Source organism: Globicephala melas, chromosome 6 (assembly GCF_963455315.2).
Source record: "Globicephala melas chromosome 6, mGloMel1.2, whole genome shotgun sequence".
Lineage (NCBI taxonomy): Eukaryota > Metazoa > Chordata > Mammalia > Artiodactyla > Delphinidae > Globicephala > Globicephala melas.
The window spans coordinates 9223808-9250126 of record NC_083319.1 but is presented as its reverse complement, the minus strand read 5'-3'; the positions used below and the strand labels follow the sequence as shown (position 1 = coordinate 9250126).

Here is a 26319-nt window from a genome sequence, read left to right as displayed (position 1 = left end):
AACCAACCCCCAGCAGACACTAGACATGTGAGCAATAAACAAATACAGCTGCATCCCTCTAGGTTTTGTGGCTGTTTGTTATGCAACAGTTAACTAACACACACTTCATAATATTTTAACTTCAGTAATCCTCTTATACTTTATTACTATCGTTCCATTATTTTGATTTTGCCGTTTTTAATCACACAAATTATAATTGTTCTTGTTTTTTGTCTCTGATGTTTGTTTATCTTTAACCATGTTTGCCATTTCATTTGCTCACTAATCCTTATTAGTCCTCAGATCTTCCTCCTGGGATCATTTTACTTCTTCCTGAAATATATCTTCTATATTAGCAGTTCCCAAATTTCTGGCACCAGGGACCGGTTTTGCGGAAGACAATTTTTCCACGGACCAGGAGTAGGGGGTGGGAGGAGTGGTTTCAGGATGATTCAAGCACATTACATTTATTGTGCACTTTATTTCTATGATTATTACATTGTAATATATAATGGAATAATTATACAACTCACCATAATGCTGACAGCAGGCAGAGCTCAGGCGGTAGTGTGAGCGATGGGGAGTGGCTGTAAATACAGGTGAAGCTTCGCTCCCTCGCACGCCGCTCACCTCCTGCTATGTGGTCCAGTTCCTAACAGGCTGTGGACTGGTACCAGTCCATGGCCCGGGGGTTGGGGACCCCTGTTCTAGATCCTTCAGTTAAGTTCTGTTGGTAGTAACTCTTAGTTTTTGTTGATCCAAAAAGTACTATGTTTTCATTTTTGAAAGATTGTTTGCTAAGTATGCAGTTCTAGGTATAAGATTATTTTCTCTCATCACAGTAAGGCTATTATATCATTAATGATATTATTTCATGCTATTATTGTTATCATTGTTCCCGTTATTGTACAGTCAGGAGTTAGTATCACTGTTATTCCATGGTGGTTTATCTGACTTCTGTCTGCTTTTAAATTTTTTTTAATTTATTTTTAATTTAGTTTTGGCTGCTTTGGGTCTTTCTTGCTGTTTTCTCTAGTTGCAGCGATCAGGGGCTACTCTTCGTTGCGGTGCACAGGCTTCTCATTGGGGTGGCTTCTCTTGTTGTGAAGCACAGGCTCTAGGCACGTGGGCTTCAGTAGTTGTGGCATGCAGGCTCACTAGTTGCGGCGCACGGGCTTAGTTGCTCTGCAGCATGTGGGATCTTCCTGGACCAGGGCTTGAACCGATGTTCCCTACATTGGCAGGCAGATTCTTAACCACTGCGCCACCAGGGAACTCCCCTGTCTGCTTTTAAAATCATCTCATGCTTTGGTGTTCTGCAGTTTCACCAGACTGAATCTAGGTTTTTTTCCCCCCCTATCCTGCTTGGTATTCACTGTGTTTCCTGAGGATGCTTATCTTTCATCGAATCTGGAAAATTCTCAGCCATCATTATTTGACAATTGCCTGGCTCATATTCACTTTATTATCTTCTAACATAACTGATAAGCATGTGATAGACGTCACTTTTTTTCATTTCCTTGTCTCTGGGATGCTTTTGGGTAATTTTCTTCAAATCTATTTTTTAGATCACTAATTTCTCTTCAGCTGTATCTGTTATTTAACCTTTCCAATGAGCTATACACTTAAAATGTATCTGACTCTGCCACTTGTCTTCTCAGTTCATGGGTTTCTGTTTTTTGATTGTGGGTTCATATTCATTTGGAAGCCTATCCGTGGGAATTCTTTGAGACCTGGGTTGACAGTGAGTTCTTCTCAAGAGGACTTTGCTTTGGCCAAGTACCATAGGTACTATCTACCCAGATCTATTTTAAATTGAAATGTTCGGCTTGTGGGCTTTTGGACCATGCAAATAGTGTGGCCATGTGATGGCCAGATTTTGGCCATGCATCCACTAGGAAAATGTTTTACCCTTCCACCCAGAACCAAGCAGAGTCAACTTTCCTTGCTGCCTGCCTCTGCAGGGCAGTATTTTGTTTTTTCTCTAGTCTATCCTTCCCCAAAGATATATTCCTTCTTGGGTTCCCAACCTGATGTTCCAGTTTGGCCGTCATCCTGCCTGGACCCACGTAGATGCCCCCATAGCTGGTAGTAGCATTATTGTTAACCTTCCTCCAGAGATGATTTTCAAAATATTTGTCAGTATGGCATATGCACCAAGCCAATCAGAAAAGATACAGACTGTACCTGTGCATAACTTCTGAACATTAATTCTAACTTCCTAGGCTTATGTTTCTGCTCCCTTTCTGGCCTCAGATGATTTTCCTGACTTTCTCGCAAGGTTATCTATACATTTAAAAAGTGTATTTTCAATACTTCTCCTAGCAATTTTATGTATTTTGTTGCCGTTATATTTGGAGATATGTAGTCTATAATATTGCTAGAAATAAAGTCCAAGTAAGTTTATTAGGCTCATGCAACAAACATCCAGGAGTAAGAAGTCCAAAGCTGAGACTGTAGCTTAACGTCATTTGAGACCTAGGCTCTCTCAATCTTTCTGCTTTGCAGGCCATGGCAAAGCACTTAAGGAGCACACTCAACTAGAAATCCTAGTGGACTCCGTAAAAACAAAAACAAAATAAGCAAACAAGAACTTTTCCAGAAGCCCCACTCAATGACTTCTATAATACGTAACATGGGCTAGAAGTTGGTCACATGCCTATGCCTAGTCCAACTACTGGCTAATGAAAATGAGTTTACCACGAAGAGTCTGGACCAATTATGTCATTCCCTCCAGTTGGGGTGGAGCTTCTCCTAGGGGTTCCCGGCATAGTGCTTGCCACACAGAGGGCACTGGTCCTTTCATTGAACACTTACTGAGCATCCACTACGAGCCAAAGGCTCTGTGGAGGCACAAAAGGATTTGACACAATCTCTGCTAGACAAACTGAGATAGGTCAAAGGGTTTAGGACTCGGTATCCGCTGAATTCTCAGCGGTGGCCCTAAAGTCCCTAATGCAGATTGACCTGCTCCAGATTATACTGCGCAGCCGCCGGCTCTCTCTGAGCACGCTCCTGACGCCCCGCCCCAAACGCGAGTCCCGTATGCGCACATCGCTTTCTCTCTGACGCACCCCCGGAAGCACTGGCAGTTTTGGTGGGGGCTGGACCGGGAAGCGTTTCCGGGGGCGGGAGGCGCAGGCTGAGGCGGTTGCGGCGGCGACGGCTTGAACGGGCCTGGCGCCGGCGGCGGCGGAAACTATCCCACCGGTGGGCTATGTGAGCGTCGAGGACTTGGCAGGTATGTCGGAGTCTGGACAACGGGTACTAAGGGGGCAGGAAGGGAAACCGGAGAGGTATAAGGGCTTCTCTGCAGGTCGCGGCGCGCGCACCGCTGGCACCGCCAGGCCCACAACGCCGACCGGGATGCTGAAGCCGCGCGCGGGCCGTTGGAGTCCCGGCACCCCGGGTCCAACACCTACTGTCTCCGGCCAGCCCGGCGCGCGTACAGCGACCCGAAGGCCCCTGAGGCAGCATTTCGCCCAAGGTCACCCCGCGGCGGCGGACCTCAGCGGGCCAGAGCGCTTAGAGATCCTGCCCCCCCGTCAGTCCGCCCGCCGGCCTTTCGGGGGCGCCGGGTAGGCGCGGCTTGGCGGCCTCGGAATCGAGTCAAGGCCGGGAGAAAGACTACACCGGGACTTCGCTGATACCTGCCTCTGTTTACCTCTGTGTTTCACCTTTTTTGTTGTCTGTGTCACCTGTGGTCACCTGCCCTTTTTGCCTCTCAACTCGGCTCCTGTCAACTTTGTATTTCTCTCCACTTTGGCTCTCTCGAACCCATCTCGGAGTATCTGGACCCTGTCTTTATTTCTGTTTCCATCTTGCTTCTGTGTCTCCTGACCCTGTGTTTCCCTTTTAGTCCTTAACTTTCATTCATGGCCTGCTTGTCGGTCCAGCTCTTTGCCCATCTGTGTTTCTCTCTCTCTCTGCCAATCGTGTGTCCTTCTGTCTTGTTTTTGCCTCTCCTAACTGGGTTTTTCTGGGCGAGCCTGCCCTGACCTCTGAGCCATGGAAGGTGACTCATGACCCTGTGAAGCTTCCTGCACGGGTGACAATGTCAGCGACTAGACTGCCGTCTGACCTCAACTCTGACAGGTGTCGCCCAACCTAAGTGTCGGTGCAGGAGCTCCTGGAGGACAGAGAGAAGGCCATCTCAGGGCCAAAGTAACTGGATGAATCCTTGCTTTTTCTTGCCGTGGTTTTTCAGGCCTGCCCAGCTCCCTACTTCCCTTGCTCCATCCACATGGCCTCCAGGGTTCTAAAGAGCCTGCTTTCTGAGTTACAGCTGCTTAACCAGGCCTGTCTCCAGGCTAAGGAAGGGTCTGAGATCCTCTGCCCCTTGGGGCTCATGGAACAGTAGCAGAATTTCTGGGAGAGCTGTATGCTTAGTTCAGAGATTGTGTCACTGTGTACAGTTAAATTATGAGAAACATAATAATTTGGGGTTCTTCATTCTTTGCTTTACAAAAGTATTCACCGGAGAAATAAGCCAGACACAAAAGAACAAATATTGTATGAGTCCACTTATATGAGGTATCTAAAATAGGCAAATTCATGGAGACAGAAAGTGGAGTATAGTTTACCAAGGGCTGAGTGGGAGGAGGGAGTGGAGAGTTTAATGGATACAGAGTTTTAGTTTGGGATTATGAAAAAGTTCTGCAAATGGATAATGGTGATGGTTCCACAACAACATAAATATACTTAATGCCACTAATTGTACACTTTAAATGGTTAAAATGGTAAATTTCATGTTAGGTATATTTTTACCAAAAAAAATTACTAAGTGTAGATTCCTGGAACTAACAAGCGCTATGAAAAATGTGACTTTAAAAATTCATTCTGTAGCTTTTAGGAACATTTAGTTGAACTTAACGTTTCTTGATGCCTGCTCTCCACAGCCAAGGTCCTTAGAAAAGGAGTTTGGTTGAAAGAATTTAGTTAAAAATTTCTACTTGTAGCAGGTTCCCACCCTGGCTGTCCCTCCATATTCATTGGATTCAGTGCAGGAATCTGCTACACAAGCAGAAAATTTGAGGAAGATTTTAACTTTTCACATGAAGAAAACTCTTAGGGTTGGAAAAATAGTCTTTTTATTATAATAATGAAAAATTGTGTTATTTTCTTGTGTGTTTTCTGATGGGGGAGGCCTTTGTTTTATGTTCTCTCATCTAAGTTATCGGTTTGTTTGTAAGCTAGTTTATCAAGGTTTCTTATAAGGTGTAGCAGCTGAATTACTACCGTATTGAATCCTAGATACCATCGATTATTTTATGTACCACCAAAGGAAGAGAAAACACTGCCAATTAAGCTATTACATATGCTTCTTTACATTTTTTTTTTTTTTTTTTTTTGCGGTACGCGGGCCTCTCACTGTTGTGGCCTCTCCTGCTGCGGAGCACAGGCTCCGGACGCGCAGGCTCAGCGGTCATGGCTCACAGGCCCAACCGCTCCGCGGCATGTGGGATCCTCCCGGACCGGGGCACGAACCCGCGTACCCTGCATCGGCAGGCGGACTCTCAACCACTGCGCCACCACGGAAGCCCGCTTCTTTACATTTTTAAACTTATTTAGACTTTATTTTTTTTGGTTGTGCCGGGTCTTAGTTGGGGTGGATGGGCTCCTTAGTTGCAGCATGCGAACTCTCAGCCACGGCATGCACGTGGGATCTAGTTCCCCCACCAAGGATTGAACCCAGGCCCCCTGCATTGGGAGCGCAGAGTCCAAATCACTGCACCACCAGGGAAGTCCCTAGACATTTAAAAATGATACTCTAGTGTATGTGTAAAAAGAAGAAAAGTGAAATAAATTGGTTAAAGTGTTCATTAACCTTCTTAACCTTCCTACTCTTGAATACTTTTCAATTCAGAGTTGCATCCGTGCTTTTCCACAGTGTCATCTTTTGTGCCATCAGAAACGTTGATGAGGCTCTCAGGAATGCTCTATCATTGTCTTAGGCAGAGACAACTGTTATAACTTCCACCTGGACATCACATCTTGATTTCAGAAATTTAAAAATGTGAAAAAAATGTGCCTCTTATAATCAGTTGAATATAGTGCTATATTATTTTCATGAACTTTTCCTTTTTACCTTATTTATGTTTGCAATTAGAATAGAAAGAGACTTTTGTCTTATTTGTAACATACTGAGGAAAAAACTTTTATTTTGTTCGTATGTAGAACATACATACCGGCAAGTGCTGTTTCTTCCTTCTGCTTTCTTGATTGAGCTTCTTATCCGGAATTCTAATGAATATGAGGGTGCAGTTAAAAACATTTCCTTGGCTTTATTGTAAGGTAATGGCAGGATGACTGATAAGTGGGGAGTTAGTGGTTAGAACAATAACTTCTCTTTTGAATCTCAAAGAATTTACCACAATGGACCTATTTGCCCTGATGTTCTTAAGTAAACATTCAGCTGTGGCATGAATCAAACTTCACAAAGTAGGTAGCTTGTTTTTTAAAAACCCTAAAATAGGTTTTACTAAGTTCTTTGGCTACAGTGTTCCAATTAGAAAATATAGGGGTATTGATTGATAATGGTCTGGAGGCCAAAAACACTTTTGCAAAGGATAGTTTAATTCTGCAAAATTACATAGGTATCGACCAGTGTTGGTTTCCTATTTTTGACAGATGTACCATGGTAATACAAGATGTTAACATTAAAGGAAAACTGGCTGACAGTCATATGGGAACTCAACATTTTTTGCAACTTTTATGTAAAACTAAAATTATCCCGTAATTAAAAGTTTATTTAAAAAATACAAAGGCAGAAGCTAAGAAGGTGCAGAAACAAAGCTAATATAACCAAAAAATATCAATCGTGATTAATTTTCTTTCTGCTACTCACCCACAAGTATAGTATTTATTAGCAAGGCACTGGTACACAGTGAATAGCATCAGCATCTCTTACATTTTCAACGTGATTTTTCTTTTCAGAAATCAGTGTGATTTTAATTTGAAACAAAACTAAGAAATGGGTTCCTCTTCCTCGTTCATTCATACTGCTTTTTGATGGTCATGGCATAAGGAACTTTATCCCAGGAATACAACTTTGCATTAGGTAAGCTATAAACTTGCTAAAAATGCAGTGTTTTAAATTATTTACTAAAATGATTTCTTTTTCAGTAAAAAATAATAATGTAGTTGTATTTAATTGCCCTAGACCGGAAAGGTTCTTTTACTTCTCTTCTGAGGAGTATATATTGCACATTTTAAGGCCAATCACTGCCATACTTTGTACTGTTAGAGCATTTAAATTCCAAGAAATTTTCTGCTAAATGACGTTTTTTTTTTAACTTAGAAAAATATTAGATTTGGAATTACGCTTCTGTTTAAATCCTGACATAACCACTTCTGAGATATGTGGCCTTGGACAGATCTTTTAACCTTCTTGAGCTTTAGTTTAACTCATGAGTGTGATGATACAGGGGTATTGCCAGACCCAAGTTTACATAGTCTGCTTTGTGAACTGTAAAGCATTTGACTTAAGTATTTTTGTACGCATGGGGTGTTGGTATTATTGTACATTTGTACCAGTCTAGAGATTTACTAAAGTAATATTTACTGTGTTAAAATGTGCTCTCTACAGTAAGCATGCAAATTACCATGTGCCGTGATTAAGAAATCTCTGGAGGGCTTCAAGAAAAGTCACTCATGGGTTGGCTTCCCTATTATATTGTTGTCCTCTGTGTTTTTAGGATATGTCATTGGTATTTAAATAGTGTATAAAACTTGACATACAATTCCTCAGCTGAATAATAAATACAGGCTGCTTTTAAACTTGTCAGAGTTGGAAGGGATCTTGGAGGTCATCTAGTTCAGTGATTCTTTTTATTATTATTATTAATTTATTTTATTTTGGCTGCGTTGGTTCTTTGTTTCTGCGCACGGGCTTTTCTCTAGTTGCGGCGAGCGGGGCTACTCTTCATTGCAGTGTGCGGGCTTCTCATTGCAGTGGCTTCTCTTGTTGCTGAGCGCAGGGTCTAGGCACGTGGGCTTCAGTAGTTGTGGCATGCAGGCTCAGTAGTTGTGGTGCACCGGCTTAGTTGCTCCGCGGCATGTGGGATCTTCCCAGACCAGGGCTCAAACCCGTGTCCCCTGCATTGGCAGGTAGATTCTTAGCCACTGCACCACCAGGGAAGCCCTCGTTCAGTGATTCTTTAATATTTACCCTTTGTCCTCTGCTTTAAAAAAAAGCCAGATAATCTCAGTGAACAATGGAAGGAGTTAGCTGGGATTGGTATGTTTGTTTTAGAACTGTTACTATTGGATTTTTTTTTTTTAACTTTGCAAGGTGACATATAAAATTGCTAGTACTTCATTAAGTCTGAAGACGGTGAATAATTTGCCCTGGAGTTTATGAATGTGTTGTACATTGTAGATTGTTTCAGGTATTTATTTGTGAAAATACTCATCTTTACCTTCCATACTGTCTCATCTCTCAGACTGTATTGGGCCTGAGCAAGTGTTTTGAATTTAAATTCCAGGTTCACTGCTTACTGGTTATATGACCTTAGGCAAGTAGTTTAGCCTCTTTGTCTATTTCTTATTCTATATAATAGGAATAAAAAATATCTATCGAGTGGGTTGTTATGAGGATTAAATGAGAATACGAAAAGTGCTTTGCACAGTCTTTTACAATACATGCGTTAAATACATGTTAGATGCTGTTACCTCTCCTACTAATTATGACATTTTCCTAGTTACCCAGTTGGGATTGGTAACTACTTTACCTTGCATCCCTCTGTTTTTTAAAACTGCTTTAATGAGACATAATTCATAGGTAGTTAAGAGGTTTTTTTTAGTATATTTAATGGGTTGTATACCCATCACCACAACTTAATTTTAGAATTTTTGTCTCCCCTTTAAAAAAAAAACCAATTTGCAGTCACTCCTCGCCCTGTAGTTCCTTGCAGCCGCTGATTTACTTTTTATCTCTGGATTTCCCTATTCTGGACATTTCATATAAATGAAATCACACAAGATTTAGCCTTTTGTGTCTAACTTCTTTCATTTGGCACAGTGTTTCAAGGCTCAGCCATGTTGTCGTATCTATCAATACTTCATTCTTTTTTATTGCCGAAAGAATGGCATAATACATATAGTATGTAATAAAATGGAATAATATTCCATTTTATAGGTATACCACATTCTGTTTATCCAGTCATCAGTTGAGGACATTTGAGTTGGTTCCACTTTTTGGCCATTATGTATAATGCTGTTATAGACATTCATGGATAAGTTTTCTGTGGACATTATATGTTTTCATTTCTCTTGGGTATATACCTAAGAGTAGAATTGTTGAGTTACGTGATAACTCTGTTTAACTTTTTGAGGAGCTGCCAAACTGTTTTCCAAAGTGGCTGCCCCATTTTACATTCCCACCAGTAATGTATAAGGGTTCTAATCCTTCCATATCCTCTCCAACACTTGTTAGTGTCTGTCTTATTTATCATAGCCATCCAAGTGGGTGAAAAGTGATGTCTCATTGTAGTTTCGATTTGCATTTCCCTAATGAATAATGATATTGAATGTCTTTTGTATGCTCTTTTGTATATCTTCTTTGGGGAAATGTCTATTCAAATCCTTTACCCATTTTTCAATTGGGTAGTCTTTTTATTATTGAATTTTAAGAGTTCTTTATGTATTCTGGATACAAGTTACTTATCAATTATACGATTTGAATATATTTTCTCCCATGTTGTAGGTTATCTTTTCATTTTCTTTTTTAATAGATCTTTATTGGAGTATAATTTCTTCACAGTACTGTGTTAGTTTCTGTTGTACACCAAAGTGAATCAGCCATATGCATGCATATATACCCATTGTCCCCTCCCTCTTGAGCCTCCCTCCCATCCTCCCTATCCCACCCCTCTAGGTCATTGCAGAGCACCGAGCTGATCTCCCTGTGCTATGCTGCTGCTTTCCACTAGCTAATTATTTTACATTCGGTAGTCTTTTCATTTTCTTGATAGTATTATGTGTACCTTGGGCTACTCTTGCATCTTTCTGCCTACCCAGTCAGTTAGTCCATCAATTCTGTTTTCCATACCCACTGTTACTTTCATTGCCTCAAACCTAGAGCATATTTACTGAAATCTTAGAATTGACCTTTGTTTCAGACTTGCTCCTGCTTTAAGACCATCAACAGATTATCCTTTCTGAACATATTTCACAGCATGTCACACAGAAGTTTTCAGTGCTGCCTCCAGTGCCCACATTTAAAGCTCAAACTCAGCCTTCAGCAGGATAGTACCAGTCATTCCTTCCAGATTTATCTCTCACCACTCCCTGTCACTTGTAGAAGGAAGCACAGGTAATGATGTACATGCCACTAGCAGTGGTCTTGAATGGAAAAGAGCTTTTGAGAGGACCTTCTGGTGGTAATTTTATCATAAAATAGGATCTTGCCCTCAGTGTGATGGTACCAGTAACTCAATTTTTTCAGTGTGTCACACTCATAATACACTCAACCTACAAGAGATTAAAATAAACCAGAATGCCATGTGGTTTATAATGTTTCTTTCTGTGTTAATAAGTGAGATAGGTTTACAGTTTTTTCTTTGTTGTCCAGTTTTGATAGCACGGTTTTATAAAAAATAATTAGCAAGTTTTCTCCTATCTTTGTTCCCTTTCTCCCTTCTTCCCCCTCTGAAACAGTTTATATAGCATAGGAATTAGTTTCAAAGAATTTTCCCGTTGTGCCTTGGGCAGTCATTTGATTATGTTTTATCATTTCTCCATAGTTACTAATCTGTTAGATTTCTATATTTTTCTATAAAGTTTTTATCAGTGAGACTTTAAAATTTATTAGGGGAAAATTGTTTTCTATTTTGAAGTTTCTATCATGTGATTATATTTCATTTCTTATTCCTAATTTTGTGAATTTGACATTTCTAGATTTATTATTGTGTGATCACTTGTAATCAAATGAGCTCATGTATGCATTTCTGCTTTGGGGGATTTATTGATGCTCTCTGTGGCCACTTATGATCATTTATGTAAATGTTCTATGGAAACTGAAAAAGAAGATGTATTATTTGTAGGATACAGAGGTTGTATGTTTCAGTTAAATTAGCATTATTAATGATAACCAGTCTAAACCTCTAGATCCAAATTATCTTTTGCCTTATTGATTTATTAAAGATTAAAAGAGGGACATTTATATTTCTTACTATAATTATGTTTCTGTCACTGTTGTGGGTTTTTTTTTGAAAACTGTACTACATTTACACATAGAAGTTCGCAAGTTAACCCTCATGTGAATTATAGAATTCATCAATTATCAATAAACTTTCACCTCATTTGATGCTTTTTTTAAAAGATTTATTTATTTATTTATTTTTGGCTGTGTTGGTTCTTCGTTGCTGTGCGCGGGCTCTTTCTAGTTGGCGGTGAGCAGGGGCCACTCCTCGTTGCACTGCGTGGGCTTCTCATTGCGGTGGCTTCTCTTTGTTGCTGAGCACGGGGTCTACGTGCATGGGTTTCAGTAGCTGTGGTTCACGGGCTCTAGAGCTCAGGCTCAATAGTTGTGGCGCACGGTCTTAGTTGCCCCGTGGCATGTGGGATCTTCCCGGACCAGGGCTCAAACCTGTGTCCCCTGCACTGGCAGGTGGATTCCTAACCACTGCACCACCAGGGAAGCCCCTCATTTGATGCTTTTTACATTGAATTTACTTTGATATTAATATTGTTGTCTGAAATTTTTTTGTTTTCATATACCTGTTCTTTTTACTTTTGACCTTTTTTTGTGATGGATTCTATTCACTTTCCTATATCTAAAAAAGTACTTCACCTTCATTTTGAAAGATATTTTGATTGGGTATAGAATTCTAGGTTGACAGTTTTTTCTTCCAGCACTTTAAAGATGTCTACTGTTCTTGCATTGTCTCCTTTCTTCTGGCTGGCATTGTTTCTGACAAGAAGCTTGCAACCTTTCTTACCTTTGGTCCTCTGTACACAATGAATCCTTTTTCTCTGGCTGCTTTTAAGATTTTCTCTTCGTTACTAGTTTTCAGTGATTTGATTATGATATGCCTTGGTATATAGTTTTCTTCATACTTCTTGTGCTTGGGGTTTGTCAAGCTTCTTGGATCTGTGGCTTTATAGTTTTTATCAACTTTAGGAAGATTTTGGCTGTTATTTAAATAAATTTTGGGCTTTATACCCTCCCACTCCTTCAGAGACTCCAATTTTGTGCCTTGAAGTTGTCCCACAACTCACTGATACTCTTTCCCCCCTTCCTGTTTTTTTTTTTCAGCTTTTTTCTATTTTAGGTTGTTTGTGTTGCTGTGTTTTCAAGTTCACTAATCTTTTCTTCATGTTAATTCTTTTGTTATTCTCATCCAGTGTTTGTAGAAGTTCAATTTGGGTTTTTTTGTTTTCCTGTCTACCTACTATGCTTAATTTTCCTCTATTTTCTTGAACACATGGGATGTAGAATTTTCTACCATTTGTATAAGTTTGTCATTTCTGGTTCTGTTTCTGTTGATCAGTTTTTTCTTTTTTCTCTCTCCTTAATATGGGTTATATTTTCTTGCTTCTTTGCATCCCAGGTGATTTTTTTTTTTTTATTGAATGCCAGACATGAATTTTACCTTGTTGGGTTCTGGATTTTTTGTATTATGTAAATATCCTTAAGCTTTGTTCTGGAACACAATTAAGTTATTTGGAAATATTTTAATCCTTTTGAGGCTTTTTTTAAAATTTATTTTTAGTTGCGTTGGGTCTTCATTGCTGCGCACGGGCTTTCTCTAGTTGTGGAGAGCGAGGGCTACTCTTCGTTGCAGTGTGCGGGCTTCTCATTGTGGTGGCTTCTCTTGTTGTGCAGCACAGGCTCTAGGCACATGGGCTTCAGTAGTTGTGGCACGCAGACTCAGTAGTTGTGGCTCACGGGCTCTAGAGCTCAGGCTCAGTAGTTGTGGCACATGGGCTTAGTTGCTCCGCGGCATGTGTGAGGCTTGTTTTTAAGCTTTGTTTAATGGGACCAGAACTGCATTTTGTCTAGGGCTAATTTGTCCCCACTGCTGAGGCACGACTCTTCTGAATACTCAAGGCTTTACACTCAGGCAAGTTTTCTTCTATTAAATATTTTATTTGATTATTCCTTCTACTCCATTCGTTTTGTTATTTCTTTCAAGGGTGCTAATTAGCCATATGTTGGATCTCTATTCTCTGTTCTCCTGTTCTGTTATCTTCTCCCTTGCTGTTTTCACATTTTTATCATCCTCCTGCATAAAAGTTCCTCAAAGTGCCTTCCCCATCATTGATTCCATTTTCTATAGTTGCAATTCTGCTCCTTATTGCCTGTTTAAATTTTTGCTCTATTTTAGTTTCCTTACATCTTGTCTTTAATTCAGTTGGCTCTTTTTTTCATATCATTCTACTGTATTGTCTTATCTTCCTTAAACTTCATTCATGGGGACTGCGTTTTCATGTTTGTGGAAATCAGTTTAAAAATGCTATCTAAACTGTACTCTTTGTTTACACTTTACTGTTTTCTTGGTTATTGTAGAATCTATTTACAGACCCCATTTATTTACAGAATAAAACTATGTTGGGAAACATTTTGCTCAGGTCTGAAAATTTCCCCCTTTTTGGGAAGATTATTTTGGGGTCCTTCACTGTATACCTGAATGCTGTTATAATCAACTCTTAGCTCTTTTGCTGGAGGATGGGCTGACTATATGGACACCAGGGTTAGCTTGAGTAGAATGGCTGGGGCTGGAGGCTAGGTCTGAGGCACTGTTCAGAGAGTTTGAGCACTTCCTTCTGTGTTGGTGAAATTGTTTTACCAGGGGCCTATTTTTGTCTCTTTGGCCCTTGGCTGGCAAAGGATGGGCTATGTTTTTGCCTCCTTCCTGGAGCTACCCTCTCACGTCAAGTCTTTAAAAATTTTCTGCTGAGGCAGTGTGCAACCCTTGGTATCCCAATGCAGACATCTCTGAATGTTGCCAATATGCAAGACCTTTCCTGTGGTCTGCCTTGGCTTTTTAGCTGCAGGCCTTCCAGATGAACAGGTATCTGTTGGTCCTCTGTCAGGATTACTGCTACCAGAATTGCCTGGTTGCTAAACCAGGTGGAATTGCCAGGTCAGTGTCTCCCTTTATCCTGGCCCCATCTCCACGATATCCTTAATTAAAATTTGTTGCATATAGATAACTCTGATCCCAACTTTTCAGGCTAGCTTTTCTGTATTTCTTAGATTTTTTGGTTAGGATGTAGTAGATGGGAAGAATTATATGCTGCTCTCAAGTCTTCCTCTTAACCTGGTGACACCAAAATTTATAGTGACAGGATGTATAACTTTAGAGTATACCAGGTTCCCGCCTCTGAATTCCTCTTGGATTTGTAATTCTTTTGTGGTACTTTTATCAGGCTTTGCATTGAATAACAGGGTTGTATGCGTGTTTTTTATCTCCCTACCAGATTATAAGCTCTGGACAGTGACATTCCTTCATTATCTTAGAAATCTCCCACGGTACTTTGCATATAGTGTTTTATGTTGTGGGGTTTTTAAAAAAATTTTTTTAGTGAGTTAATTACTTTTATGAAACTCTTTAACAATTGAAATGGCAACTGTACTATTAATATAGGTCACAATTGCCTGTGAGTTTGTAAATATTGCTTATATAGCAGGAAAACCTATAGGAGAGGGGGAATATGTAGAAATGCCACATTCACTCAAATTTAAGGGTAGAGGTCAGATACTTGCTAAATTACAAAGACTGTTAACCACCTTGACACAGTTAAAAATAAAGTTACATGACTTTTTTTCCAATTTTTTGTTTTTCATGTGTGGTAAAAAATAAATATCATTCAGGGGGCTTCCCTGGTGGCGCAGTGGTTGAGAATCTGCCTGCCAATGCAGGGGACACGGGTTTGAGCCCTGGCCTGGGAGGATCCCACATACTGCGGAGCAACTAGGCTCGTGAGCCACAACTACTGAGCCTGCGCGTCTGGAGCCTGTGCTCCACAACAAGAGAGGCCGCGATGGTGAGAGGCCAGCGCACCGCAATGAAGAGTGGCCCCCACTTGCCACAACTAGAGAAGGCCCTCGCACAGAAACGAAGACCCAACACAGCAAAAATAAAATAAATTAATTAATAAACTCCTACCCCCAACATCTAAAATAATAATAATAATAAATATCATTCAATTTGCCACTTTAACCATTTTCAGGTGTACAGTTTAGTGACATTAATTATACCCCAGTGTTGTGCAATCAGCACCACTTTCTAGTTCCAAAATATTTTCATCACCCTAAATAGAAACTCTATCCATTAAGCAATAACTCCCCATTTCTCATTCACCTGAGCCCCTGGTAACCTCTAATCTACTTTCTCTGAATTTGCCTATTCTAGATATTTCACATAAGTAGAATTATACATTTGTACTTTTTGTCTGGCTTACATAAATGTTTAGCATGTTGTTTTAGTGTAACGTTTTCAGTGTTCATCCATGTTGCAGCATATATCAGAACTTCATTCCTTTCTGTTTGTGCTCTCTATGTGTCTTTTCAATATAATTGATTTATAATATTGTTAAAGTCCTCTATTTCCTTATAGATCTTCTGTCCTGTTTTTCTATCCATTATTGAAAGTGAGGTAATGAAGTCTCCACCTGTTTTATAGATGTGTATGTTTCTCTCTTCAATTCTGTTAATATATATTTCTTTTGTTAGGTGCATATATGTTTTGTTTTAAATTTTTATTTATTTATTTATTTATTTATGGTTGTGTTGGGTCCTTGTTGCTGTGCGTGGGCTTTCTCTAGTTGTAGCGAGTGGGGGCTACTGTTCATTGCGGTGCGTGGGCTTCTCATTGCGGTGGTTTCTCTTGTTGTGGAGCATGGGCTCTAGGCACGCGGGCTTCAGCAGTTGTGGCTCCCAGGCTCTAGAGCGCAGGCTCAGTAGTTGTGACGCACCAGCTTAGTTGCTCAGTGGGATCTTCCCGGAACAGGGATTGAACCTGTGTCCCCTGCATTGGCAGGCAGATTCTTATACACTGCCACCAGGGAAGCCCTAGGTACGTATATGTTTTTAATTGTCATGTATTCTTGATAGAGTGATCCTTTTTTGACTTAAAATTTATTTTGTCTGATAATAATATAGTCACCACACCGCTCTTTCTGTTTCTCTTTGCACGACATACCTTTTCCATTATTTTACTTTCAACATCTTTGTGCCTTTGTATCTAAAGTGAGTCTCTTATAGACAACATACAGATAAACCATGTTTTTTTAATCCATTCTGCCAGTCTCTTGCCTTTTAATTGGAGAGCTAATCCATTTACATTTGAAGTAATTTACTGATGAAGGAGGATTTATTTCTACCATTTATTTCTAGCTATCTTCTGTGTATCTTACATGTTTTTTGTTCCTCAACTCCTCCCTTACTCCTTTTTAATTGAGATTTTTGTTTTGTTTTGTATACAGTTTTGATTCCCTTCTTTCCTTTTCATGTATATTTTTAGTTATTTTCCTAGTAGTTACCTTGAGGTTTACAATTAACATCTTAAACTTAGCTAGTTTCAATAGCATATGAACACTGTGCTCCTCTACATCTCCATCCCTCCCTCTTCATTATTTTTATTGTCACTGATTACATCTTAATACATTGTGTGCCTAATAACATAGATTTATAATTATTGTTTTATTCATTTGCCTTTTAAATCATTCAGGAAAAAAAGAGGAGTTGTAAACCAAAGGTATAATATCAGCTCTTACATTTACCTATGTTGTTACCTTTACCAGTAGTCTTTATTCCTTCCTATGGCTTTGAATTACTATCTAGTTTTATTTTGTTTGTTTGTTTTTGCGGTACACGGGCCTCTCACTGTTGTGGCCTCTCCCGTTGTGGAGGACAGGCTCCGGATGCGCAGGCTCAGCAGCCATGGCTCACGGGCCCAGCCACTCCGCGGCATGTGGGATCTTCCCGGACCGGGGCACGAACCCGTGTCCCCTGCATCGGCAGGCGGACTCTCAACCCCTGCGCCACCAGGGCAGCCCTCTGGTGTTCTTTTATCTCAGCCTGAAGGACACCTTTATCATTTCTTGTAGAGGAAACCTATTAGTAACAAACACCCTTAGCTTTTGTTTATCTGGGAATGTCTTAATTTCTCCTTCATTTTGAAAGGATAGTTTTGCGGGTGTAGAATTCCTGGTTGACAGATCCTTATCCTAGCACTTTAAATATGTCTAAATATGTCGTGCACTGCCTTCTGAGTGCCGTGGTTTCTGATGAGCAGTTAGCTGTTGGTCTTACTGAGGATCCCTTTTGTGTGATGAGTGGCTTCTTTCTTGCTGCTTTCAAGATTCTCCATTGTCTTTGGCTTTCCACTATTTGACTTACAGTGTATCTCATGTGGATCTCTTTAATTTTATCTCCTTGGAGTTAAGCTTCTTGGATGTGTGAGGTTTATGTCTTTCATCAAATTCAGGATGTTTTCAATCATTATGTCATTTAATATCTTTTCTATTCTTTTTTCTCCTGAGACTCTGATTTGCATGTTGGTATATTTGGTTTTCCATAGGTACTTCAGATTGTGTTTCTTTTTCTTCATTCCTAATACTCCTCAGACTGGATATTTCAATTGCTTTACATTTGAGTTTGATGAATTTTTTTCCTTTTGCCTGCTTAAATCTGCCATTGGACTCCTTATTATGAATTTTTAATTTCAACTTGTATTTGTTTCCTTGGTCTGCCATAATAAAATACCACAGGCTAGGTGACCTAAGCAACAAAAATTTAGTTTTTCAGAATTTTAGAGGCTAGAAGTCTGAGATCAAAATGTTGGCAGATTTGGTTCCTCCTGAGGCCTTTCTCTTTGGCTTGCAGGTGCCAACTTTTCACTGTCTTCACATTGCACGCATGCCTGATGTCTCTCTGTCCAAATTTCATTTCTTATAAGAATACCAGTCAGCTTGGATTAGGTCCCAACCTAACAACCTCGTTTTAATTTAATTACCTTTTTAAAGGCCCTAAATCCAAATATAGTCACATTCTGGAGTACTGGGGATTAGGGCTTTAACATAGCAATTTTGGAAGGGTACAACTCAGCCCATAATACAGCTGTTACACTTTTCAGCTCCAGAATTTCTATTTGGTTACATTTTATAATTTCTGTCTCTTTATTGCCATTGTTCTCCTGATTTTCTTTAGTTCCTTGTCCATAGTTTTCTTTAACAATTTGAGCATATCCAAGACAGTTGACTTTAACAGCTTTGACTAGCACTTAATAATGTCTGGAATTCTTCAAGGATAGTTTCTAATTCTTTTTTTCCTGTGAATGTACCGTATTTTCCTTTTTCTTTGTATACTTAGTAATTTTTGGTTCAGAACTGGATATTTTCAGTATTCTAATGTGGTAGCCCTTGGAATCAGATCCTTCCCCTCCTGGGGGATTTATTTTGTTTCTTGTTGATGGCTGCAGTTGTCTATATGGTGATTTTTTTCTAAACTGTTTTGCAAAGTCTGTATTCCTTGTTGCATGTAGTCACGGAAGTCTCTGTTGCTTTATCTATGTGATAGGCTGTGTCCTGACAGAGATTTCCTTAAATATTTGGGCCCAAAGAATGGGGAATGGTGTTTGTATTTTAAAATCTTCCGATGGATGCTACTGGGAAAACCACTGCAGCCTGAGGGGGCCAAGAAAAAGCTTGTGTGGGTTGGCCAAGATGCAAAACCCCAAATTTTTGGACAGTGTTGTTCTTGCCACCCTGGCATCAGCCAAGCACTCTTGGAAATTGGGCCACTGTCCTACAAATTGTGGCAGAGCTGAGGAATGGGGATTATTGCTGGTTTGCAGCATGCTGCTCTCTTAACGAGGTTTAGCAGCTTCTTCTTTCATCAAGCATTGCATTGGTTGCTGTAAGTGTCTGATCAGATTCCAGAGTTCAGAAATGGTTTATTCTGATCATTTTAACAGTTTACTAGTTGTTTTAGTGGAGGGATTGACACCTAAAGCTTCCTACTCCACCATTTTCTCTAACATCGCTTATGGCGTTTATTTTTATAGAACTGTTTTTAAAAGCCTTATCTCAGTCACATAAAATTCCACAACAGATATTTGAAATCTTGAGGAAAAGATGAGTTATTCAGTAAATAGTGTAGGAAAAACAGGCTTGCCATTTTGGAGGGGAAAGGAAAAACTGGATCCTAACCTTCTCCTTATACCAAAGTAAACTCTTTTTTTTTTTTTTTGTGGTACGCGGGCCTCTCACTGCTGTGGCCTCTCCCGTTGCGGAGCACAGGCTCCGGACGCACAGGCTCAGCGGCCATGGCTCACGGGCGCAGCCGCTCCGCGGCATGTGGGATCTTCCCGGACTGGGGCACGAACCCGTGTCCCCTGCATCGGCAGGCGGACTCTCAACCACTGCGCCACCGGGGAAGCCCTGGGTAGGAATTTTTAAAGGATGTATATGATTTATTCTGATATATGTGCAGAGAAGTTTCTAGAATATACAGAAGTTTTTTAATGGTGATTTCCTTCCAGGGGAGGTGGGGGACTAGGAATAAATGATGGAGAGATTTTTTTTAACATCTTTTTTGTAAATTTTTTATGCGTGTGTTTTATTCCCCCCTTTTTTCAAATAGCTAAGATCAAAATTCTTTACTGATGAGATAAGAGAATCTAGATGTAGTTCTCAGAATTTACATACCTCTAGTCTCTATACATTTATGTAGTTAACTTTTCCTTTTGAAATTACAAATACCTAAATAATTTATTTCCTGGTCTTATTTTTTTGTTTGTTTTAAATTATTATGAAATGTTTTAAGAGCTATAAACCATAAATTAATACTTCATTCTAAAAACACTGCCTTACCTCTTAAAGTTATTAATGACTTATCTGGTATTTTAGCATCTTCTTAGAAGAGGCAGTGATGTGATAGGAAAAATAGCATAGGCTTTGGAGTCATAGAGACCTAGATTTCAAATTCCAGCGTAATAAAAACTAGCTTTTATTTTAGCCTTAGGAAAGTTACTTGAAATAGTGAACTTAAGAATGTCAGTCCTCTACGTTTGCAGGATCGTTACAAAGATTAGGTGAAAAAAGATGTACAGTTCCTGGTATTGGGTTGGCCAAAATTTTCCATGTTACAGAGAAACCCAAACAAACTTCGGCCGACCCAATATATAGTAATTACTCATGAAACATTAGTTTCTTCTCTTGGCATCTCTCCCTATCTCTGAAAGATAACTTTCAACCTTTGTTGGGTTATCTGCTTCTTTTATCTCATACTTAGAAAATCTGGTATTTAGCAATGTTTAGATATGGTATTAGACCTAGGTGACAAATAGCACCAATAAATCTTTTGAGTTTTCTGGTTTGTTTTAATTTACTATGGAATTATGGGGCCTGAGCATGCTGCAGAGTTCATCTCGTTGATCACTCTTGTTAGGAATTGTCTCTAATGCTTGACTCATCCCACAAAATATATTTACAGTAACGCCACAGGCAATCCCTTATTCTTTGTTATAACTTTATTTTCAGATTAAGTTCATTCAGTAACAGGGACAGTATTTACTATCCTCTTTGTTCTATAACTTTTTAAACAATTTGGAGATCAGCCGATAGAATACCTTGCCTTGCCATTTCGTTCTGCTTCACATTATGAGAAGCTCTTAAAGGGCTTAAATGCTGACAGCAACTAGAGAAACCCATATTGTTTGGGACCTAGGCGAGTTCACCCCTGTGGTGCTGAAGGACCAAAGGCCTGACTGTTCTGGCCCCACCTGTTCAGCCCCCTGACCCCTTAGTGGGTTCTAGCCTGGTGGTTTCCTTTCAGTTCCTTGCAGTTACCATGATCATTTCTGCCTGAGAGCCTTCACATGTGCTTTTCCTTTTTTCCACAATTCCTTCCTCACCCCAACTTGTCAAATATGGGTTGAACCTGAGGCCTCTTAAAAATTCTGTCGTTTGGAACAGGTATTGTGTTTGTTTTGACTAGAAATATTTACTTTGTTTTACTTGAGATTTATATAGCTTACAAATATCTCTGGATTCTATTTTCCCACTCATAGACACAGGCGGTATCAAGAGTTAATACCATAAAGAATGGTGGCTCGTTCCTGCTTTTGGCACACTCGCACCTGCAAGCCTTGCTCTGGGGAATGAATGCTCCACCCACCATGCCCACAGGCCAGGGGACTTTATGGAACTGTGGAACTTGTCTTAGTTTTCTTAGTGATCAATAAGTTTCTCTTTGGGCTGGAATTAGTACTAATTTTTCTTTCTCTTGTAGCACCAAACAAGATTTGTGATGAAATGGAGCCTGGAACAAACTCTTTTCGAGTAGAATTTCCTGATTTTTCCAGCACCATTCTGCAGAAACTGAACCAGCAGCGCCAGCAAGGACAATTATGTGATGTCTCCATTGTTGTCCAAGGCCACATTTTCCGAGCACACAAAGCCGTTCTTGCTGCCAGTTCACCCTACTTTTGTGACCAGGTACTCCTCAAAAACAGCAGGAGGATTGTTTTGCCTGATGTGATGAACCCCAGAGTGTTTGAGAACATTCTCCTATCAAGTTACACGGGACGTCTAGTAATGCCTGCTCCAGAAATTGTTAGTTACTTAACAGCTGCAAGCTTCCTCCAGATGTGGCATGTGGTAGACAAATGCACTGAGGTTTTAGAAGGAAACCCTACAGTCCTTTGTCAGAAGCTAAATCATGGCAGTGACCACCAGTCTCCCAGCAGCAGTAGTTACAATGGCCTGGTAGAGAGCTTTGAGCTGGGCTCTGGGGGCCATACGGATTTCCCCAAAGCCCAGGAACTGAGGGATGGAGAGAATGAAGAGGAGAGCACCAAAGACGAGCTGTCATCTCAGCTCACCGAGCATGAATACCTTCCTAGCAACTCGTCCACAGAGCATGACCGGCTAAGCACTGAGATGGCGAGCCAGGATGGGGAGGAGGGGGCCAGCGACAGTGCCGAATTCCACTACACCCGGCCCATGTACAGCAAGCCCAGCATAATGGCTCACAAACGCTGGATCCATGTGAAGCCTGAGCGCTTTGAGCAAGCGTGCGAGGGCATGGATGTGCATGCATCCTACGATGAGCACCAGGTCACAGAGTCCATCAACACCATGCAGACAGAGCACTCGGTCCAGCCCTCGGGAGTAGAGGAAGACTTTCACATCGGGGAAAAGAAAGTGGAAGCGGAGTTTGATGAACAGGCTGATGAAAGCAATTATGACGAGCAGGTGGATTTCTATGGCTCTTCCATGGAAGAGTTTTCTGGAGAGAGGTCGGATGGGAATCTCATTGGGCACAGACAGGAGGCTGCCCTAGCAACAGGCTACAGTGAGAATATTGAAATGGTAACAGGGATTAAAGAAGAAGCTTCCCACCTAGGATTCTCAGCCACCGACAAGCTGTATCCTTGTCAGTGTGGGAAAAGTTTCACTCACAAGAGTCAGAGAGATCGACACATGAGCATGCACCTTGGTCTTCGGCCTTATGGCTGTGGTGTCTGTGGTAAGAAATTCAAAATGAAGCATCATCTCGTGGGCCACATGAAAATTCACACAGGCATAAAGCCATATGAGTGTAATATCTGTGCAAAGAGATTTATGTGGAGGGACAGTTTCCACAGGCATGTGACTTCTTGTACCAAGTCCTACGAAGCTGCAAAGGCTGAGCAGAATACGACTGAGGCTAACTAAAAACAGGGTCTGGCCCTTGAGTGGCAGGCACAAAAATAAACTATGGTAATTATGCAAATCTGGGCACAGATGATGCGTGCTACTTGCTATTATGAGAGAAGCTTAAAAAAAAGGAAGATATTTCTGAAAGACCAGCTCTAAGTAGGCCAATTAAAAAATCTTAATTCTTCAAATTTGTATGTTCCAGGCCTGGAGTGGGTAATGGGGATAAGTTAGCCCACCTCACACCTGGCAAGGTAAACCTTCAGGCCCATTGTGAATGAGGCAGGTGGACTTGGTGATAGAGACACCTGCACTTTGAATTGGACTCCAACCCACCAGTTCCATTTCAGGTGGCAGCAGTTTTTGATCACTCATTATTACAAGGTCATATTGGAATTTTATTTTGCTCTTACTATAGATACTTAGGTAATGTGGGTTTGTTTTGGTAGCTGCTTCACTGAATGAAATGCCACTTATGTAATAGCTACAGATAATGTGATTCCTAGGATACTAAGTTGATTAACAGAGCTCTCTTACCTGGGTTTATTCTTTCTAAAGGGTATTTTAACCAAAACTATGGAGATACTAAGAGGGTGACATTCTAAGTAAGAAACAAATAACTTATGGTACAAGCTTCAAATTCTGTAAGATGCCACTGTCACAATGTGTTTCAGACTCTTGATAAGTCAGAGTTTTATATTTTAGTACTAACATTTAGTTTAAACAACTGTTTGTAATTGTAATTCTCTAGGGTGCCAGACATAGGTATTTCTAACTGGTTTGCTGTCCCAAATCCTGTTTAATTGTAGCATCCACACAGTGGGATCTGCTCTGTGGCTAGTAGACATCTAGCCTGCTTTGACTTTCCGACCACGGTACCATTGGCTGCTCCAGCCGATTCACTCTGTCTTAGATTACGGTGCTTCCTGAAGAGGTCAGTCAATGACCACAGTTACTGGGAAGGAGCCAGAAGTCACGGCTGAGAGTTACCTGTGAACTTCAGGAGCTAATAGAGTGCTACAGTGACACTCCAACTGAGAGTAGCCGAGTAGCAGAATTTTGAGTGTCAGGTTATACTTGGGTGGGGCAAGTTGTGGGGTACAATTACCCAAGAAAAGAGGAGTCTTGAAAATACACTGGTGGGGGAGATACTCGTAGAGGGGTACACTGAGCTAATCCTCCTGGCTCTTTAGGAGTGCTGGAATGTGTTTTAAAAGGCAGAAAGAAAGAGTCCTAATTTTAGGAAGTAGTCCACAGATTCATGCTCTCATATTATAGATAAAGCTGCGTAAGTTTACAAGTCCACATAGCTATATCTACCAAAAAAAACAAGAAAAGCAGCTATTCTGAGACCTTTTCGAGGATCACTCAGAGGTTTTAGGTTAAAAAAGAAGCATGTTCAGGATGTTTTAAGCTGTGTAACATACCTGAAGTTGTCACCAGGGTAGGGACAGGGTGCTACTGTTATGTTAACTTTTCCGTAAACTTACCGGCTTATTATTTCTTATTGGAAACTTTTTTCCTTAAAATAAAAATAACTTTTCTTGGATTTGGGGTGAAGTTTTGTTCTAAAAGTTTGGCTTTGCTCTAAAGTGAGAGACTCTGCTGGCAATGGCCTCTGATCCTCAAGCTCCTACCATCAAGGCATTTACTTGTTAAACGTTGTTTGGAAAGGGGAAAGGAAGACTTACTTACCAGTTAACTCTTGTAATCGAGGTTACAAAACAGGGAGGTATTCATTAACACTGTATCATTCTCGATATATAAAAAGCACTTTGTATTTAAAACTTTATTATAAATATATATATATATTGATTTTCTAACCTAGAAACTAGATATTACCTCTTGGTTGTTTGCCACGTTAATATCTTCTTCTCTTAGTGTTGAAACTTCAGTTAACAGTCATCTCTGTGTACCTAACAGAGAATATAGAAGTGACTTACAATCAAGCTCAGTTGCTCCTTCTCTTTTTCTCACGTTAGAAGCAGTGGGTTTTAGGTAGGATCCTAGCCTTTATATGTGAGGAGAAATTGTTGTATTACTCCTACTAATTTCAGTACTAAGGCAGTGAAGTCATTTTGTTCTGCCAAAAGCTGATCACCCTCTCCCACGGTTATCAGCAAACCATTTTCTGCCTCTTAGGAAGGTTTGATGTGCTGGTTTCTATTAAAGATTCTTTTCAAATGAATGTTGGGACACTTGGGAAGAAGAGTCTGAGAGGTAAAATAAAAATATTCTGGAAAAATCATGGTCCTTCAATTATGTTGAGATCAGCACAGCACCCCGTCATGAGTAATGGTGAGGAAGAGCTCTTGTTCAGCCAGGACTACTGGGCAGCTCTTCGGTGGTAGTTTTGGAAGCAGTCAGTTGTGCTGGGACTTATTTAATGTGTTATGAAGAGAGGGATATCTTTTATTGAACTCCTTATATGTACATCAGCTACTAAATGTAGAATATAAAATGTAAGTTCCTCACATCTGCAGTTTTAAGCTTTTTATGATAGTGGGGTTTTTGTAAAAATTAGAGTTGCTAATCAGGTCAGCCAGAGCCTGTGAGGTGGCTGGGCATCTGAAGTGCTGGCCATGTTCAGAGAGGCGGGGGGAAGGGCATTGCCTTAGTTTGGATGTTAAAAGTGAATGTTTATAAACTTTGCTTTTAGGATTAGGAGATCATACTGTATTACTACCTTTTTTTTTTTCCTGCCCACCCTGAGTTGGATAGATAGTCTCTCTCCTTACCCTCAGTACAGCTTTAGAAAATCTTTATCCTTCCCATTGAGTTTGGATAGCAGGGGGTTAACATTTCCAAACAGTCTTTCAGGGATCTTGTCAATGGCCTACAACCAAGGTATTTGTCCCCTACTTTGAGTCTTAACTGTGGTTTTTCTCCATTCCCAGTGGGACAGGGCTTCAAGGCACCACCAGTGGTATTTAATATTAGTACTTATGCTATGCCTTTAATTTTAGATACACACATTGCAATAATCCACTTGGTAAAGTAGTTATCACCGTCTAACTGAGGAAGGACTACGATAGCCTTTCCTCTACTGTGGAGGGTTGTCCTCTGGCACTCTCGGACCCCAGCCTGTTGATTCTGATTTCTAGATCTCACATTCCTCCAGTCTCTTCTTTTGGCCACTACTTTCAAAGAGTCTGCCCAAAAGGGTCTCCTCCGTTCTAGTGGGCATTTGCTGAACTAAATTGACCCTAAGCTGACTTCTAGCTGTTTGGGAAAGCTGCTTAGTCTCAGTGGTCTTCCCACGGAGGCACACACCTCCTCAAGCTGCTGTAGAAGTGAAGTTGGGGCAGAGCAGAAGCAACAACACTGTGCTTTCCCTGAGGAAGAGGATTTGCTGCAGCCCCCTGGGGGAGGGTGGAGAGGATGCCATCCCACCAAAGCCAGGTGTTTGCTTTTATAAGGTCTCCAATAATTAGGAATACTGAAAACCAAGCAACATATATCCGCGGCCTCACCCTCAGCCGTCTGTGCCACACTAATTTTGTGATTTAGGTTGCTTTCATGGGTGACTAACTTTATTCAGTGAAACCAGGGTGTGTGTTTGTTTGGGTTTTTTCTTTGCTACTTATGTGTTTAAAGGTACATGTTTCTTATTTCAAATCTCTACTGATAGTGCCCTATGGGAAGATGCTGGAACACATTTTGCAAATGTGACTTTTTTTTTTTTTT

The 26319-nt window shown here is 40.5% G+C and overlaps 1 protein-coding gene across 2 annotated transcripts; it reads left to right on the top strand.

Annotated features, from left to right (window-relative positions):
- The first annotated feature begins 3079 nt into the window (after positions 1–3079).
- On the top strand, positions 3080–26319 carry ZBTB43 (zinc finger and BTB domain containing 43). 2 transcript variants are annotated; one of them, XM_030858639.2, is made up of 3 exons: positions 3101–3220; positions 6916–7039; positions 21224–26319. In XM_030858639.2, exon 3 carries the CDS (start codon positions 21247–21249, stop codon positions 22648–22650), a length of 1404 nt encoding a protein of 467 aa, XP_030714499.1. In that variant the 5' UTR covers positions 3101–3220; positions 6916–7039; positions 21224–21246; the 3' UTR covers positions 22651–26319. The 2 variants fall into 2 exon arrangements, with proteins under 2 accessions (XP_030714500.1, XP_030714499.1); XM_030858640.2 differs by lacking the exon at positions 6916–7039 and having other exon boundaries at positions 3080–3220.

Excerpts from the sequence above, each read along its gene's own strand:
- ZBTB43 (XM_030858640.2), top strand. The coding sequence starts at position 21,247 with ATGGAGCCTGGAACAAACTCTTTTCGAGTAGAATTTCCTGATTTTTCC.